At 44.4% G+C, this 19,571-nt stretch overlaps 1 protein-coding gene across 5 annotated transcripts in view; it reads left to right on the plus strand.

Annotated features, from left to right (window-relative positions):
• The window catches only part of CBX5 (chromobox 5), a 34,302-nt gene extending 22,392 nt beyond the window's left edge, over positions 1–11,910 (plus strand). For 4 of the 5 annotated variants that reach the window (XM_057701738.1, XM_057701740.1, XM_057701739.1 and 1 more), the window contains 2 exons: positions 1,360–1,460; positions 3,119–11,910. In XM_057701738.1, coding sequence (XP_057557721.1) covers positions 1,360–1,460; positions 3,119–3,269 — 252 coding nt within the window. In that variant the 3' untranslated portion in view covers positions 3,270–11,910. The remainder of the gene's footprint in view (positions 1–1,359; positions 1,461–3,118) is intronic. The other variant, XM_057701742.1, reaches the window with a different exon arrangement.
• Positions 11,911–19,571: the final 7,661 nt, after the last annotated feature.

The raw sequence follows: 19,571 nt of genomic DNA on the forward strand, positions 1-19,571 counted from the left end.
TTGAGTCTGAATGTCCCCTGATTCATGCATGGAATTTCCTTCCCAGTGTGGGTTCTGGTATCTTTGGGGACCACCTGGACACTGAATGCTTTGTATCTCTTGGAAGAAAGCAAGGTGAATGTCAGATCAGAGAGATTTTATCATGAAAATCAGACATCAGAGATTTAGTTCATTTGGGCAGTCTTTCTGAATCTTTTTTGTGTGTTGGCACTAGATAAGCTTGCATTATCTTCCATAATAAGGTTTTTAAAATTACCTGGTTTGGGCTTCCCTGGTGGCACAGTGGTTAAGAATCCACCTGCCAATGCAGAGGACATGGGTTCGATCCCTGCTCCAGGAAGATCCCACATGCCACGGAGCAACTAAGCCCGTGCGCCAAAAAATAAAATAAAATAAAATTACCTGGTTTGTATAAAATTTCAGCATTTTGCTGTCACTGGTGCTATCACGTCTGAATCAGACCCTGTGCTCCTTATCTAGATTGCAGTTTGACCAAGTTTGAATAATCCCCTACAAAATTATCAGTTTGTTTTAAATCATTGCCTGGTTCTGCTCTCTGAAGCTGATGACCCATCCCCATCAGGAGGGGATAGGCATAGATCAGGGCCTCTTCCCCAAGTGCGTGGGTATTACAGTATGTGAGCTCTGAAAGAAATTTCCTGGGGCTTCCTGGGTGGCGCAGTGGGTGGGAATCCGCCTGCCAATGCAGAGGTCATGGGTTCGATCCCAGCTCCAGGAGGATCCCACGTGCCGCAGAGCAACTAAGCCCGTGTGCCAGAAAAAAAAAAAGAAAGAAATTTCCTTTTTTACGGTAGTGCCTTGAATCATTCTTTCTCTGTTCTTTCATAAATATAGATGGCTACGTGAAAAGAAGTATTAAAAATATTGGTCAGTGTTAGGTGAACTAAAAGTCAGAAAATAAAGATTGAGAGGTGGTATATTTGAAGTTTATAAAATGAAAAAGGATTTAGTTCAGATGGGCTTGTTTATCATCTCAGAAGCAACAGTTTAGGGGTAGTCCATTTATCATATCAAGGAGATTAGATTAGGGGATTAGAGGAGTTCCTAAATGATGACTGAGAATATTTTAAGGGATATTAAGCAGTTTTAGGGGCCACTCCTAATCCTTCGAAGGAATACTGGAAGGACAGTTGCATCTTCCTGCAAAAATATCTCTTAGCATCATTGTCACTGGCTGACCCAATATTGTATTTCTTGAGTTCTAAGAACTTTATGAATTGGGTGACAAAATTGGTATCTGGTGATATTAACTTAGGTTGTGCTTTGTTGAGCTGAGAAGTGGGGAGGTTTTTTACTCTTATCTCCAAGCTGTAACCTTTCTTCATCTTCTATTTATAGCAGAGCAATGATATCGCCCGGGGCTTTGAGAGAGGATTGGAACCAGAAAAGATCATTGGGGCGACAGATTCCTGTGGTGATTTAATGTTCCTAATGAAATGGTGAGAGAGATTGGGCCTCACTCTGCGATTGTGTTTCTTTGCCAGTGACTTGTATTTGTATGGAAGATAGGGAGGGAAGACTGAATATTCCCCAGCTAAGAATTTTGATGTCAGGGATCTAAATTTTTAACTGATACCAACTGTCAGTATTAAATGGGGATTATGGTTCAGAATGGATTTAAGAAATTGTAAAGCTTTGGTATTAAGCCAAATTATATTAGCCCACATACCAGAAAACGGTAGGACTGAGGTAGGAAACATATAAACATGACCTAACTGTTTACTTACACAGTTCTGAATCATTTACCGTCACACTGTGAGTCTGTGGCCATGGGATAGGAATTGAGTGAGGCTTTCTGCCATCACTAAGACCAAGACCGCTGAATAATGTCTAAAAGAGAAAAATAATCTTAAGAAAAAGCATTAAGAATAATACTAGCCAAAGCACAAGTTATTTCATCCGGTAGAGGGAATGGCTCTTAGAGGAAAGTGTAGTTACTTCCCCTCAATTTGGTTTCTTAAAGACAGAGTGATTTACGGTATGGCCCTCACTACCTCCCTGTTTCCAAGTGTTCTGGGCTTGTGATTTAAGTTTAGGCACAAATAGAGGGTTTGTGCTACAGTGCCACTAAGGAAGCTAATTACCTTAAGAGTTGTATTGTCAAGAGGTTTAATATTTTATCTGATTGAAAATTTGCTGGTAAATTACCTAGAAGCCTGTGTTTGAAGAATCACTGTGCTCTGTCCGAAGCAAGGAGCTGTATTGACTGCTTTTCCCGCTCAGCCATATGTGGGACTTATGATTTACATTCGCATATGAACTAGCTTTTTCTACCACAGTCCAAATTTGGGTAGCTGCTCTATCTAAGCTGTGTGTTTTCCCCCTTCTCTTCTCATCCATAATGCTTATTTCTATGAATTCAATGTCTCCGTTTTTTAGAAAAGGAGGTAGTTGTCTCTGTTCACATCTCGATGAGATTTTAATTTAAAATATTTTTTTTCTTGATTTGGAATCCTGGTTAATTAAGGAACTTGCTAGATTTTTTTGTTATACTGGTTAGTAGAGCATGTGTACTTTGGGTAAGTGAAATGTGCAGCTAATTCCAACATTTCATTTTAGTGACTAGATTTTACATTCCTTGCTGACTTAAATTTGTTTTCTTATTGTTCCAATCCACAGTTCTGACCAAAAAGATGAGTGTTTAAAAGGCCACAAGATGAGGAGGGTTAGGACCCTTTCATGATCCAGATGATCCAGAAACTGGATTGAGCAATTTATGCATATTCAGTAGGGCTGAATGTGGGTTTGATGGTGTGTTCACTCATGTGCTCATACACACAAATAAAAATTGTGGAAGCAGAATTTATATAGTGGTTTAGTTTTCAGCCTTTTGATTAAGCCTGCTATGTTTTCCATCTATTCTAGCTGAAGACATTTGTTTCTCTCTGATGTAGTGGTTAAATGATATTTACTAACAATTTGATTCATTTACTTAAATTTCTCCTTGAAAATGTGGAACTGTTAGGATCTTTTTCCCTTTGAAATCAAGATGGAGAGGAAATCAAGTCAGCTAAATCATAATTTAATAACATAAATCTATGTTTGGACAGACTCTCACTCTTCCTCGCATTCTAAGTCTCGTGTTCTTTCTCTCCAGGAAAGACACAGATGAAGCAGACCTGGTTCTTGCAAAAGAAGCTAATGTTAAATGTCCACAAATTGTGATAGCATTTTATGAAGAGAGACTGACGTGGCATGCGTATCCTGAGGATGCGGAAAACAAAGAGAAAGAAACAGCAAAGAGCTAAAGGAGGGGGTGGTCTCTGTCATTTCTCTTTGTACATAATACATTCATCTCCCTGCCTCCTCTCCCTTCTACCCTCCCCCCCCCTTCTATCCTAAACACATCCATAAAAAATGTGCTTATCACTGTGCTCCACAGGAGAAATGTTGGTATTGGTTCTCTTGTAACATACTGATGGTCTGATTCATGATAAGTGTCTCTCTGTGAAGACCAGGCATTTACATACTGTGTGTAATTCCCACCATTTTTTCCTTTGCCCTGCTCTCTTCCTTCTGCTCCCCTGTGACCTCAAGATGAGTTTTAACTTTTTAATCACCTTAGAGTCTTGATCTTTTCGGAATTGGTCGCTTTTTAGATGGGGGATTTTGTTATAATGATGGTGAATTTTGGTTTCTTGCTTTGGCTCTTAGAACATGTTGATGACCAACTAGCCTTTGTTTTGAGATGTTGGAATGGAAAAGATGTTGCCCATCTTTTTAAAAAGCCAATAGCAACTGCCTACCTGTTGGGGCTCTCCCAACCTCATTCAGCTCTACCCAGGAGAATACAGGGTTCCTGGTGTGGTCTTCTGGGCCACCCTCTGTTGTTCATCCTCACCCATCCTCCCAGAATAACTCCATCCTTTGGAGGGCTTGAAATTTTACATTCAAATGTGTCAAGGCACTCCTTTTAGCCCTAGGACTTTTGGCCTTGTTTCTTAGCAATCCCTGATTCTGCTTCTGCAAGTTGGTGTAGTCTGTCATAAAATGACAAGATTATTAACTGTGGAGATTTGTAGCTTATTAGTATTTGAGGATGATGGGGTAGGATACAATCGTCTTTATTATCACATATGGTATATATGTATTACTTCCTTCCATCCCTCCCGTTTGGCTTATATATTTATGTAGGTGTGAGTGACTGCCTGGTGCTTGCTTGTGCCAAGGTGCTAGGCACCCTCCAACCCTGCCAACTTTTGTGGCCTCCCAAAGCATTCCTGTTACCAAAGAGGCTTCAAACCTGACCCTCACTTCTTAGTGGACCCAAGTTTCCCCTCCATGCCATTATCTTCAGTGGGGAATTCTTGGAGGGGAGCCATTGGCCACAGTATCAATTTTAAATATTCATAGTGTTTATAATCATAAATTTCCTGCTTTGTTGACTCCTGGCTTTGCCACCAAGAGTCCCCAGAGTATTAGTGCTCTCCCCTATTTCCACCCTCAAACTTAGTTGTATCTTTTTTTTTTTAATGCATTTCTATGGAAGACTATCAACCTCAGAGAGTGACAGGCCCTGGCATTAGCATGTTGACACGGCCTTTCCTTACTCAGCAAAATACTTCCCTTTTGGCTTCTTCCTGCTTTACCATTATATTGAGAGATTATTTTTCTGATTATATCCTTCTCCATTTGTTCCTCCAGAGAAACGCCCTATTTCTCTTTATCCTTTTTTTCTTGTAGTTGAAGGGGGCTAGAGAATCAAGACTAAAAGTAAGGAAAAAGCAGGGTTTTGAGCATCCTTGTTCCAGCCCGAAGCTGAGGAGATAAGAATAAATGCTTGAAATAGCCTTAACTCTAGAGTTCACCAGCTACTGAGGTTGTTTTTGTGGTTGCTTTTGATTTTTAAAACATATAGCTGTCTGGCCAGGAGCATTCAACCATTTCTAGATTATTCAGAGTGATGAGGGGATTGGAGAGATTGCTCCGGTCTACAGATGAGCTGAATAATATGCAAATCATATACCCATTCATAGCATTTAACATTGCTTCCCTGCTCGGCTGCTGATTGAATTCTGTGTGCTTGTATAAATTGTGTCAAAAATTATACTGCACAGTTGAGAAGACAGCTGTTGCTGCAGTGACATGACAGACTGGAACAATGAAGCTTTTGGTTTCAGCCATCCAGGAAAATCCTTCTGAATGGTAATGTGATTGGGTGAGAACACATAACCCATACCTCACGTGGGTGGGAGTTTTATCTCCGTCTTCCTTAACTCTGAAGGAATTAAAGGCCTAGATCAAGTGCTGGATAATTGACAGTTGTTAGTACTTAATCTGATGGGCGTCTGAAAGAAAGAAAGGATGGTCAGAAAAGAGATTTTTTGTACAAGTAACTAAGGATGTCAATTAGGGTGTATTGGAATAGGACAAAAGTAGGCCAGAGCTGCTGAGGAGGTGATCCAGGTCTCTCAGTTTGCAGGTGGAGAAAATGACAACTTATCCATGTAGCCAGTGTGTGTCTCCCAGGAGCAGTGGGCATCTAAACGAAGTACAGTGACCATGTATTTAGAGTCCAAATCTAGCCCGTGGACAAAGAACATGACCGAATTATTTGGTACTGAGATTGGTCTTGAGAAACCTGGGACACATGGTTGCCTGCCAGGGTTATAGTTAATATTTAAGACATTCATCAAAATCTGATTTCTTTTAACAAAAAAACCTCGGTATCATCTATTACTCATCACCCCTTTAATACTTTAGCCTTCACTCCATTCATCTTTTTCTGTCCAGAGTTTACTGAATCATGGTCTTGTACTGAGTGCTTCCCAAACAACTTGTTCTCTCCCTGCCTACCCACAGCTACTAACTTCTATAGGAATGGAGGGAGCCAGTGGCCAGTACTGATCTCAGCCCTGGGCAGAAAGGAAAAAAGATGCCTTCCTGTGCCTCCGGCATTTGTTAGTGTTGAGTAGCTGTCTAGGCCCTTGGAGAATTGCAGCCTCAAACAGAAACCTGCTTTCATGGGGCTTTCTCCTTTCAAAAGAGCTAGTAGCCCTGGGCTAAGCACTCTTAAAACATTTAGGTCTCAGGTGCTCAAAGTATATTTTTCCTATGTAAATTCCTTTTTCAAAACATCTTTCTAATGCTGCATTTCTTTTTATAATCAGCATTCAAGGATTTCTCTTTCCACAGAATGAAGCAGAGCTTTGACCAGCAGAGTCTACCAAGGTCAGCAAAGCTGCTTTTCTGAGCCCTGGGCTGGGCAGATGCCCTCACGTTAAGATCAGCTGTTAGAGAACATCAGCCCTGATAAAGCACCCATTTTTAACCTAGAGGGAGCCATATCATTTTTCCTCCTGCAGTCCAGTTTCGTCTGCTCAAGGGAGCATTTGGACCTGTGGTGTTCCTTAACACTCAAAAGTCTGGATGGTCCTTGGCTGTCCCCCAGCCATATATCTACTTTTTGTTGTTGAAGAAAAGTTGGTCTTGTTCCTGTAGTTCCTGCACTTTTAAATTATTCTTAACTCTTTGCACCTGTGCGGTAGCCTCCCTGCAGTCCAATTTCCTTATCTTTAGGCCAAATCCTAGGGCCTTGGGGAAGGTGCTTGTGATTTTCCTCTTGTCATTTTGTCTAGTCTGTGTTTAGCCCAGCTTACCTAAGGTACAGTGAGGGGTCAGAAGGATCCATGTTTGGTCTGGGAAGTGATTGTCTTTGCCCTTAGGGTTCGAATTTGAGGGCCTAAAATAAGTTTGCAGTGACATGAGAACCTCAGGAAGGGTTGTGTCATTAGACTCTAAATGTGGAAATGGTTTCTCACAAATTAGGTCAAAGGAAAAGCTCATTTTGCATGCATGACGTCATCCTTTTGGTTTAGGTTTTTAGAGTGTTAGTGTTGAGATCTGTACCTTTGTAATTAGACTCCCAAGCAAGCATACCTGTGTCAGGGCAGCGGGAGAAAAGGTCTGGACCCAGTGTATTCCAGTTTCATTTTGGTTTTACCACTAGATCATAAAAATTATGCTTTCAAAAACAGAGACGTTGCCAGCGTTGCCCCCAAGAGCATATGCTCAAAATTGCCGCCCTCCCCCCAGTTGATCATGGTGGATTTGTATTGAGCTGTCTGCATTCCAGCTATGTTAGTGTGCATCAGCATTCACTTCATTCAACAATCATTTTTTGGCCCTGGGGATACCAAGTTCAAAAAGATGCAGTCCCTGACCTCAGAATTTGCATACAGATGTGGGATGAACTATTAATAGTTCAGTGTGATAAATGCTATAAATGGCACACATTTTAGATTTGAGGGCAGAGATAAATGGTTGGTATAGTCTGTGGCCCTAAAGTAGGAGGGTGACAGTTGGTTCATGTGTAGAAAAGACATAACCTTGGATGAACAGATCTAACTGGCCATAGATGGACCACGACAAGGGCTTGTTTTTATTCCAGAAAATAAAGATAGCTGAGGTTTGGTTAGAAATGCTACTACGAAAGAAAACAACAGGTGAGTGGGGGTTGAGAACCCCTGGCTTCAGTCTCTACTCTAGGCTCTTTGCAGAAGTATTTAAGGGTGTAGTTCATTCTTGCTTGTGGAAAGTATTACCTATATTGCAGATCCAGTTATGCGTTGTTACTTTATTGTGGGTTCTGTAAAATGTATTCCTTATGGGTAGTTTATCAGAGTTGCTCACACGTTTTTTAGTTTCTCATTCCTTTTGAAGGAATTAACATGAGGCTGGCTTGAAGCTTGAAACGGACATACTAAGGGAGGGAGGGAATACGGGGATATGTGTATAAAAACAGATGATTGAACTTGGTGTACCCCCCAAAAATAATAAATAAATTAATTTAAAAAAAAAAAACAGGGACATACTTTCCAACGACAAAAAAGATTTGCTAAAAAGAAGGCCTGGGGCACATCTGGTAACACCTGGGCATCTATTCTGGGCTTCTGGGCAGTGTAATTTTATTTAACACTGCAAGATGGTGATTTTTTTTTTAATGTTTTCTTTTTTTAGATTAATTTATTTATTGGCTGCATTGGTCTTCATTGTGGCATGTGGGCTTAGTTGCTCCACAGCATGTGGGATCTTCCAAAACCAGGGATCGAACCTGAGTCCCCTGCATTGGTAGGCAGATTCTTAACCACTGTGCCACCAGGGAAGTCCCCAAGATGGTGATTTTTAAGCAGAGAGTTCGATTATGAGGAAACCTCTCCTAGAAATACACATGATCTAGAGTTTCGGATTTAATCAGTCTAGGGAGGTCTGGGGTGAGGCCTAGCCCTGTCAAGAAACAGTCTGACCTTAAGAAATGGCCTAGTTCTGACCATGTGACCATAGGAAAAATGATACTTTACCTATATAATTGAGAGTTGGATAACTGAAAGTTGACTAGTGTGAAGATTCTTTGGATAGCTTCATAAAATTCGTAGTTTCTTTTTGCTTGCGCTGGATTTCTTGAATTTTAAACTACCTCATCTCGTGTTTTTAGAGTTACTTCAGCTTGTTGTTGCCACTTTGACATCATGCTTGACTGTGATTTTCTAGGATGGAATGTTTCCTATTCTTTGAGAGCATGTTTTCTTGCCTTTTATCCTGAACCTCATTTCACCTAACATCATCTCATATTGCTCCTCTGTCAGAGAAATATTTTAAGATAGTTTAAAATCTTGGTTCATGGGAAGAAAGTGATCCTCCAGTGCTATTTGTCTCTGAGGTCAGTAAGAGAAGGAGTTAAAACAAGGTGGGGGAGGGGACAGAACCTGCACTGGAGGCAGCCTACAAGGGAAGAGCCATTAATTAAAACAATTTCAGAGTCAACTTATTGTGATCATTAATGTCACAATAGATCAAAACCTAATTATCACAGGCTAGGTAAGAGCCATCAGTATTAATCAGAAAATCTAATAGGAAACTATTATCAAGAAATTAGGCCAAATTGAATGCAGTGAACTTTTTATCTTGTCATTCTCTGTCCTCTCCTTTTTTTCTTTTTTTTTTTTTTTAATTTGGTGATGTCCCCTGGCATTGGCAGGTGCAACCCTCACAGTTGACCCAGGCCCCAGCGGCCACTTTGTCATGCTTTTTGAGAAATTCCAACACAGACTGAACCTGAACTGTCACTGCTGCTTTAATCAGTCTTGAACTTTCTCATCACCTGGTCTTACCCATTGTGATCAGCAATCAATGAAAAAATGTTTCTGTTTAGATCTTGGCATGGTTGGTCCTTCCTGGAACTAGAGTATCCCTGGTGAACATTACACTGTGTGTTGATAAATAATTCTTCGAGCTTCTGATGTCCATAGGATCCTGTTGCTCTGGCTATTGCAAGTAGGTAAGGAGGAAGGGATGGGCTTCCTGCCTGGAGATTCTTCCAGAAGACCTTAGAAGATAGAGTTTCATCATGTCACAGCACTTTTAAGGCTTAAGTCAGTGTTTTGCAGTTTCTAGTAGCTTTACAATTTGATACTAAACCAGAACTGACTGTGGATTTAGTTTTTTTTCCCCCTAGTTTTAGGATAAGGGTCATAGTGATTTCTGCCAGAATCCAGTGTAAATCCAAAGGAGGGGGGAAAAGTGTGTTTTCTTTTGCCTTTCTCTTGTTAAAGATTTATGCCTCTGGCAGGAAGTAAGAATATTACAAGCATCTTTTAGGTTATAGAGGTCACTTCATACCCTCTCCCTGAATGGAAAAGTGTCACCATCTATATATCCTTACCTGTTTGTGAAGAAACTGCAACTCCTGAGGTTGAGCTGAAGAAGAAGGGTTGGAAAGATGCTGGCCCTGGGTATTGTGGGGAGGGATGAGCGGCCCCAGGGGGGGTTTGGCGGTGCCAGGATTCCTAGCTTAGCCTGTAGAGAATGTCGCTGCTGCCACCACTGTTGCAGGCCTTTCCCCACCAACCTTGGAGCTCAAAGCACTACTCAGACCACCACTGAGGAAGTGGTTCTTAGCTTTCTGCTTGAGCGTGGTCTTGCTTCATTCTGAATTTTAGGAATTTGGGTTACTCAGTATAGAACTTTGAAAAATTGGTGTGACTTAGTTGTTCACCTCTTAGGGTAAAGTGAGTATTTCTTTACAAAAGAATTCATGACCTTAATGTTTAAACTGTAATTTTATTTTCAAGACACCCATTAACACATGACTTTCAGAAGCAGTTTGTTTCTTCTCCAAGGTTCCTTGCATCATGCTAGATAAATAATAGGCCATCAGTTAATACTTGTGGGTTGAGTTCATCTGGTTTGTAGGGTGTGGTGTGCCTACTGACTTCCTTTTGCTTCCAAGTGCACTCTTAAGATGTAAAATGCTCCAGGGAGTAGACCAACAATTGAGTGGATGCTGACTGTACGTGCCAACCTCCTCAACTGATTCATAATGGCTGACCTTGGGCAAGTCACTCCTTTCAATGCCTCAGTTCCCCATCTGTCAAATGGGGGTAATAATACTGACCTACCTCACAGGGGTGTTGTGAGGCATTGTAAATCAAAGTTGATAGAATACTTTAGGGTCCTCGATGGAGGATGCCCTGAGCCGAAGTCTAGGCCTGCCATAGGCTTTTGTCCTCATTGAGCTGTCCTAAGGTTGGAACTACTTAGTGACCTCGGCAAATTCTCTGCCCCCCACCCCTCATCAAAGCTGCTAGTTCAGATGTTGACAGTGTTTTCGTGAATGTTGGAGTCTTAATAGCCCAGACTTACTTGGGATGTTATGGAGGAAGGCACTTAGTATTTTCTGTCTTGCATCCACAAGAGAGACTATTTGAGACCCAAGAGCATTGGATTAGGGAATCAGGGATGCTACTGCTTGTTTCTCTGCAGGTTGGGAATGAAGGTCCCATACCCCATGGGCTTGGAACAGACTTGGGCTGTCTCAGGAGCAAAGCACACACAGTGGGTTTGATTTGTATCATTGCTTATCGCTCCCTGAACTGAGTCCAGGATGGCTGGGTCACTTCACCCCTTCGTGGTATCTGTACCCAAGCCTCCACCTTCCCCTAGGAACCAGCTGGTCCAGTAAACAACCATTTCCTCCATCCCCCACCAAAAGAGAGCCACGTTGGAATTTTTTTCTCTAGAAATAAGTTTAACACCCAGAATTGGACATTGATACTCCTGAAAGCTTCATCCAATTCACTGTATTCAGCATGTCCTCTCTTTCTCTATGTCCACAGTCTGAACCTGACTTTGACCTTTTTTCCCCTCTGGTTTGGGAAAACTTTGGACACTTTCTATTTGCCCAGGTGTGGGCTCGAGAGCCTTACTCTCCATCTCAGTTTAGGGGCTCGGCCAGCTCCTCTTCCCAATAGGGCTCTTTCTTCCTTCCCTCTCCTTGGCCCTAGATGTATAACCCATGAAAAAGCACAAGGTCCTGGCCCCTCGCTGCGGTCACATTCTGGTTCTCGGTGTTTTGTGGACTCTTCTCTGTTCACTGCACTGGCCGCACCAGGCAGTTCTGTGGAGTCCTGGAGGATGGAGAGCACGGTCTGACATCCTGCCAAGTAGCCAGGAGTTGATTCGCCCACGGCCCACAGGCCTTCCCACAGGATGGGATCTGAGAGACTCCAGAGGCTGGGTTTCTTTCAGCACTCGGTACCATCCTGAGTAGCAAAACAAATCACACTTTGTAGCCAGATTTCTGAATGGAAAAATGGGAAATGGGAAATTGAATTCTCTATGGACCTTTTTGGTTTGTGGGGGAGTTTTGGTTGTGTTTCTTGGTTTTATTTCAGCCAAACTTGTCTGCTTTTGATTTTTTTTTTTTTAGGATAAGTGATATATATATATATATATGTTTGCCTTTTAAATGTAAATGTTTAAAAGTAGGCAATTTATGTGTTTCCACAACTGACATCTGATGCAGACCTCATTCTCTCCCCCTCTTCCACCCTCCTCTTTTCCCTCTTTTCATACTCTTGTATTGGTTCTAATAAATGGTTGCTTTTCAAATACGGATCCTGAGTGGTGGTTTGAAAATCAGTCTTACACTCCTTCCTTAATTTCAGCCCGAATGTCAGCCAGTGGTTGCATGTGCGTTTCTGAAAGAGCTGGGAGACTTGGAGAACAAGGGCTTTTTTCTAAGGATTGTTGGTCTCTGACTTTATGCAAATAGCCACAGGGTGGCGCAAGCCTGAGGGAATAAGAGAATGTGTATCCTGTTCTCTGCTCCTTCCCTTACGCCCTTCAGATGGTATGCCTTCCTGGTCTCCCTTGTGTCTGCTTGAAATGGCTCAGAGAATAAACATTAACCTTTAGGAACCAAGGGACCTCTAGAAAAGTCACCTCCTGGTTATTAGAATTTGTGGAAAACCACACTGACAATCTGAATCAGGCTTGAAATTCCCAATACATGTGAATTATATTTTTAAACTTATCTTTTTGATTTGCTTCACAAATACCAAAGAAACTGAGGATCTAATGATTGCAGGTCAATGGTGGGGGTGGGGGGGCAATTAGAAGTTGGATTAGGAAGGAAAAAGTGTCGATAATAAAGCATTTATTGGGTAATATGAGCCTGATGCAGTTCTGAATCTAATGGAGACGTGGGCAAAAACTCAGAAGAGTGAGACGTGAAGACGGAGGGATCCCAGAACCCAGACATCCTCGCACTGAGAGGCGCTGCCTCTTGTTTTCCACCATCTCTTATCTGCAGTTCTCCCTCTTGTTTTCCCTTCTTGCTGCTGAGTTATAGGATCTCCCCAGTCTAATCTCGTAAAGTCTTATGAAGACATCTGTAGGTTGGCTGGTTTAATGGTCCGTGACCCCATAAACATGGGACAGGAGAGCCATTTGGTCCACTTCAGAGCCAGACCTTTCTGGACATTATTTATTTCCTACCTCTGAAGCCTGGGACTGCTCACCCCCTTCCCTTTCGATCTCTTTCTCATTCTCTCACCATCTCGCCGCTTTGTGTCTGCCTGGGCCCATCAGAAAGCACAACTGGGGTTTTGACACCCACTCCAACTCCTAAACAACTCTGTCTTGATGTTGGTTCTTTCTGGTGTGTCGGGGTATGCCTGCCTGGCACTCACTGACAGGAGCTCATCACCACCCCTCATCACTGTTCTCCTGGGAACCCTGCTTCTTAGTGTGCTGGACCAGGCCACAGCCAGCCAGTTGTGCCTCCACTTTTGTCTCCACAAAAGGGCTGCAGAGCTCGCGAAATCGATGCAGCCCCAACAGCCTGGGGAAAATGGAGGACCTCAGTGGGGGAGTCTGCGCTTAGTTGGATGGCTGAGCGCACAGCTTGAAATCGCCCTGTTGGGAGGACGCAGCCCCCCAGGCAGCCTCCGACCTTTGGAAGGAAACATGAGCGGGTGGCTGAGAGCCCCGGTGTTGAGAGCTGCTGCACAGCACATGTGCAGAGGGGAGCCCGTCACAGCCTGTGGATACGCCGCCACAAGCTGCTCCCCAAGCCTGGGTGGTGGGTGGGGGACAAACAAAGCAAAGCCGGGCCAGCTGGGTACCGGAGGCTCTGTTATTCCAGCAGAGTGGGAGGTAAAGGGTGAGCAAGAACCCTCATGGACTCCCCTGCTTAAAGTCGTGGATACGGCCAAGACACACAAATGGAAGTGTCTGATCCTCAGCTCCTTGGCTCCTCAGCCTTTGTTTCCTCCTCCCCACTGCTCTCCTGCTTCCCCCACCCCCTCTGCAGCTGTTAACATCTTGCTTTCCAGGTGCCAGCTCCCTCCTCTCTCAGCTTCTGCCTTTATTTGTGCGTCTGTATTTTTTATGATTTCTCTCTCCCCTTTGTGTACTCTATCCTGTGTGTTTTTCTCTTTCTTTGTCTTTTTTCTTCTCATTTCTGGTGTTGGCACCCTATGTTTTCTCCACCCCCATCAAAGTCCATAGGCAGCCTCAATTTGGACATTTAATTTCAACTCCATCAAATTATTATCTTTCTTGCAACAACCTGGGACTCTTTACGAGCTCTTTCTACCCCACACCACCTCTGGAAACAGGTGCATCTCTTCCTCTGTATAATGTGATGCCCCCTCCCAGACTAGGAGAGGGGATGTCGGCTCAGCCGCCTCAATGCCTCTTCTTAGCAAAGCCTTGTGCGATCATTTGGTTATGAGCCAAGGAGAGAGAAAGAGCTGCTGAGAATTGCGCTTGCTGATAAATATGGGGGCTGCTGAGATGAAAAGGTTTGGGGTTATTATTGCACCCTTTCCTCCCCCCCCCCCCCCCCCCCCCCGCTGCTGCTGCTGGCTTCTGGGAAAGGAAGCTGGTAGGGAGCTGAGGTATTGGTCACAGCTGCTGCTGCTGCTTCTTATGAAATTCTGCTTCTACATCTGCAGCAAGGATGTGGGTGGGGGCAGGTGAGTTCTGCAGGGAAGGGGAGGAGGGCAGGGGCACTGAAACTCTTGCCTGTGCTGTGTGGGAATGGGATGGACCATTCCTTCCTGCTACTTCCAGTACCATACAGCACCTCTCTGTGCAGCCTGTTTCCGCCTTACTTCTCACCCCTGCTGTAACCCTCTGCTGCTTTCTGTTTCAACTCTTCCTGGCAAGAGCTGGAGAGCCAGCTCCCAGAGACCTGAGCCTGACTGTACTCCTTTGTCCTCTATCACAGACCCCCTTTCCCTAGTTCCTGCCTCACCATTCCAGTCCAGTCTGCAGGAGAAGCTGGGCAGTAGAGGGGATGGAGCTCTTGCTCTTTGATCCTGGGAGAGAGCAGGGCTGGGGCTACCTGTCCCTCAAAGGTGCTGGGGAGGGCGCAGGCACATCTGCTTCTGGACCAGGACACGGGATGCTCTCTCTTTCCCTGTGTTCTCCACCCTTCTTGCCTCTCCTCGACTACCTGCCTCTCTGACTTTTTCTCCTGTTCATCATCCTTTCTCAATTTTTGTTTTTCCGTGTTTTTTTTTAAATCATCCTTTCAGTTCCTTTTCCCTTTTTTTCTCTCCCTGTTTTTTATTTTCATGTTACTAAGAGTAGACAGCTAGTAAGAGGGCTTGAGGGAAGGGGTTGAGAGGGAAAGAAAAGTACATAAGTTTTTTTTCACTTGCCCTTTGGAGATGTGGGGAAGAGGAATATTGCCCATTTTTCTCTTTCTGGGATTGGGACACCTCTCCACCCTCAGCCCTTCTGATTTTCTCAGCAATGATGTCTAAAACAGGGATTCTTAACCTTGAAAAACACTTTCTATTTTTATTGGTTTCTTTATGATTTTGTAGGTGAGAGAAAACCTTGCCATCCCTACAAAGTCAGTTCACTGTGTGATATTTTTCCATTAGAATGTTTAAGATAATCACTTTTGCGAATTTCATAACCCTCCTTGAGATGATTGGAGTCTGGAGTGTTGTAACAAGGCTGAAATCACTGATCTTTAGTGTCCAGCTAAGCCAATTGGATCCTTATTTCTGTGTGAATTTGTTGCAGCCTTTCAGCATGGGAGTAAAATCTTTCTTCTTGGGGGACTCCTGTTGCCCCATTCCTCAGCCTAGGGGATCATGGGGCAGGTCAAATTCGAACTGGTTCCCTAATTCCCTCCCCCACTCCTAAAAGGCTGACCCAGCCTGCCTGTAGAGGATGGTGAGGAACAGGGATCTGATCTCTCATCCCCTCCCTTTGCTTCATCCCATGCTTCTTTCAATCATTAAAGGTTTGAGGGTTTGGATCAGAGAAGAGGGTTTCTGGTTTGGATTAAGGAGCTGGGTTAGGAGGCATGGTTGGAGATGAAGTTGCAAGCTTGGATGGAGGAGGTGGGGGAGAGAGAGAGGGAGAGAAGGGCGTACAAAGTTGTCCTTGTGAAAAACTGGGAGACTGGAAATGAATGAGGAAGGATGGGAGATGAGAGGCTTGGAAAAATATGTCGTGCAGGGGGTGGATGCGTGTGTGCACGTGCGAGGATGCCATGTGCCAAAACAGATGCGAGGAATGTGGATGCGCACAGAGGATGCGAGGTGGATGCGCACAGAGGATGCGAGGCCCTCCGAGGCTGCATCCCCTGTGTCCAGGCATAATGTCTTCTTCACTCTGATGCCGCCCACTGCAACTTCACTTCTGAAGAGCTCGGGGCAATAAATCAACGCAGTGTTTTCCCTCATGTGTTCTAAGTTAGAATAGTCTTTGCTCTGGACTGGATGACCGCCCTGAAAATCTAAAACATGTTTTCAATTGCTTCAGAAGCCCCTTCTGCATCCCGAATGACTTCTATTTCTCACTGGTGTGGGAGGTATTGGGCCTGGAACCCTGATGTTTCTTCCTTCAGTCCCCAATCCAGCTTCAGGTGGTCCCAGGAAGGGTCTGCGTTGGGGGTGAGGAGGGGGTTGGGTTGGCCGTACAGGGGTCCCATGCGCTGTAGATAGGGGTGCATAATGTGTATTAGAGATTTCTCAGAACTGAATAGCTATGGCTGTCTCCAAAGAAGGGATGGGGCAAACAGCTCCCCTTTTGCCCCCAAGGAAGTGGCAGGTCTGTGTGTGTGAGAGTTGGAGGGATGTGTTAATCTGAGTATAACTCTCTGATTATATGTTTTTCTCATCTGAATATGTTAAATTCCATGGCGTCCAAGTTCAGTCACTCTAACAGAGAGGAAACAATGGCCTAGGTAATTCCAGGCAGCAGATAATCTCCCAAACATTTATGAATATGATTGAAATGTGCTTTGGACTGCGGTAGGGACAGGCTTGCCTTGTGGGCCAAGAGGAGAAAGTCATTAATGGAGGCAAAGGAAAGCTACTCTTAGCTCTGCACCAGGACAGCCATACAGATCAGAAGCAGAAATTGCAGGTACTGAGTCTGTTCAGGTGGAAAGGCAGGGAGCCTAGAAAGGGCCTCAGGGGCAGTGTGCTAGTGCAAGGCTAGCAAGCATGGGGGAAGGTCAAGGGCACAGAGAGTGGCAGGATAAATTGTGGGTTGAGAGAGGTTAGGAAGCAACAGAAGCTCACAACTGACCTTGCTCTGGAATTAGCCAAAGTACCAGCCTAGAACCGCCTGGGAACTGGAGAAAAATCATTAGGTGAGAATTCAAGTTGGGCTTTGTCATTCACAGGCTGTGGGATATTGGTTAAATTAATTTCCCCTTCTGGGTGTCAGTTTACTGAGGGGAGTCAGCTCAAATGTTGAATAATTATTTCCTTTTTCACCAAATATTTTATCTTTTATTTTAATCAAAACAGAAAGTTGATAAAAGAAAAAAGTAGGAAAATCATATTCCTGTCACGTTAATATGATACACATTTTCATGTTTGTGTGCTTGATCAGATTTTTGTCCACAGGAGACAAATTCCTATTTTTACATTGTGTACCATTTTGTATGTCTTCACTTATCATAAAATAACTCCATAGTACTATGTATTCTTTCTTTTTCTTTTTCATCTTTTGGTTTCTGGTACCCCAGGTGGCATACAAATAGCACTACATATTCTTAACAATTACTGTTTAATATTATTATGAATGTACTACATATGAATTCTATCAGGATCTACCTCTCTGGCTGCTTCAACTCGGCCTCATACCCTCGAACTAGTGGTGGTTCCAGTGTTCCACCCTCAACTCTTGTTCTCATCTCTGTTTCCTCCTCCTGAGATAGCTCAACCGCTCTTGTATGTTCAACCCCCACTTATGATAAGGCTTATGACCTCCAGACCTATAACTGGGCCTCAACTGTTTCTCTGTCCCCTCTGTGTCCATGTGCCTTCTACTGCCTCCTCCTGATGATCCCGGAACCTGCTCAAAGCAAAGAGCTTTACGGATGGAGTTACACGTCATCCCTGCCTTCTGAGTTCACACTCACCATAGACGGTGCTGGGGGATGGTTATTACAGACTTTCTGAATGATGGACAGTGAACAAGGATAATTCAAAGAATGATATGATATGACATCGAGGGGGGGTTGGATTTGTCTCCGTTGTCACCAGGAAGGTTGACACTCACCAGGAATACCAACGTGGTTGGCAAGACCTTCACTGCCCAAACTCTCTGGCCCCAGTTCCAGTCCTCCCTCCTGCCCTCCTGTTTTCTGCGTGGGGCTGTCTCGGTCTCAGTACCCTTATCAGTGAGGCTGTCCCAGCAGTGAGGCTGCACATTATGTCATTGAAGCACCAGAAGATGTTGGTGTCTGGGTTTGGGATCTCCAAAAAGTGGCTCGTAAATCCTTAGCACCCTGGTGGTGTCTCAGGCCTAGGAGGGAAGCACAGAGGACAGAGCGGGGTATTGGAGGGAGACAATGGAGAGCTCCCCTAGGAGATCAGGGGAAACATTCAGGATGGAGAGAGGATGGGAAGAAAGTAAGTCCCAGAAGAAAGAGGAGAGAGGAAATAGAAAGGTGGATGCAAAAAAGGAGAGGAAAAGAAAAGAGAGTAAAAAGAAAGGCGAGAATGAAGAGGTATGGTGGAGAGTGAAGGAAAAGCACCACCTGAGGGAGTGGCACCTGACTTGTGTCCAGGCACCTCCTGGACACCATCGCCATGAAAGAAAGTTGATGAGAATCTTGATGGGGACAACTTCACCAAGCCCCCTGTCTGTAGGATGGTGCGGGGGAGGGGTACATGTCTTCAAGAAGGTATCAGAAGGATGATGGGTCTTGTCACCAGTTCAAAGAAGTTGAGACCAGACCAGAAATAGGGCTGACATGAGGGAGGCTCTGGCCTGAGTAGGAGTAGGGTGAACTCTGGGCAGAGTCAGAAGGATCAACATTGAACGAGATATGCATACAGCAAAGTAGAGCTTTCCATGCAATGCACGCATCGACACCTCACAATTCTGAGACTGAGCGCTTTGTGATCTACCTGAGTTGTCACAGTTGATTAGTGATCAAGTCAGGCCTGGAACTCAGGTCTGTCTTCTCCAGAATTTCGTGCTGTGTTCTGTTCCCAGAGGCTTCAGATGTGCCCTTCCCAATCCTGGGATGCCTACTTAGGGCAAGATTGACCATGATCAAGGGGAGGCTGGGCAATTAGGGGGCCTGGGAGCCTGCTATAAGTTGGCCAAGGGAGCACAAAACCACCAGAAAAGACAGGAGGCACTGGGTGAGGGGTGGGGGTGGGGGAGACAGGACGGACAGGACACCAGCACCTGCCTGGGAGGGGATGGTGAGAACAGACAAGAGAGTCAGGAGCCAGGACTCAGTTCTGAGGATGGCCCAGGAGGGTACCTGCCTGCAGGCAGTCAGGCAGCCTGAGGTGATTTGGGGGTTTGTGCTGCCCTCTGGTAGCCATTAGGGGAACAGCAGTGAGGACCATCCTCAGCGGGCAGGCAGGTATGACCTCCACCCTATTGGGTGAATATCTTGCTGTCCCACCTGGTCCTGTAGAATGCAGACTGGTGAAATTTGAGGCCCCGGAAACTTCAGTCCCTTAAACTTCTTGGCTTGGATTGTTAGTGGAGGTGCTCTCTTCCTCAGGGAAGGGGGCAAGATGGATCCTCACATCATCTGCCTGGAATCTCGAGGAATCCAACAATTTTTGACACGGAGTAAGCATTTACTGAACTATTTCATTCAATCATCATGAAGTCCCCATTAAGTGGTCAATATCATTCCTGTTATTCCCAGTTGAGGAAACAGCCTCCGTGGGAGGAAGTGGGAGTTTGACGCTAGGCCCCATGACTCTGAGTCCAGTGCTCTTTCAGTGCATTGGCTCTCCACTCATAATCCTGGTTTC

The sequence above is a fragment of the Hippopotamus amphibius genome, chromosome 12 (assembly GCF_030028045.1).
Source record: "Hippopotamus amphibius kiboko isolate mHipAmp2 chromosome 12, mHipAmp2.hap2, whole genome shotgun sequence".
Taxonomy (NCBI): Eukaryota; Metazoa; Chordata; class Mammalia; order Artiodactyla; family Hippopotamidae; genus Hippopotamus; species Hippopotamus amphibius.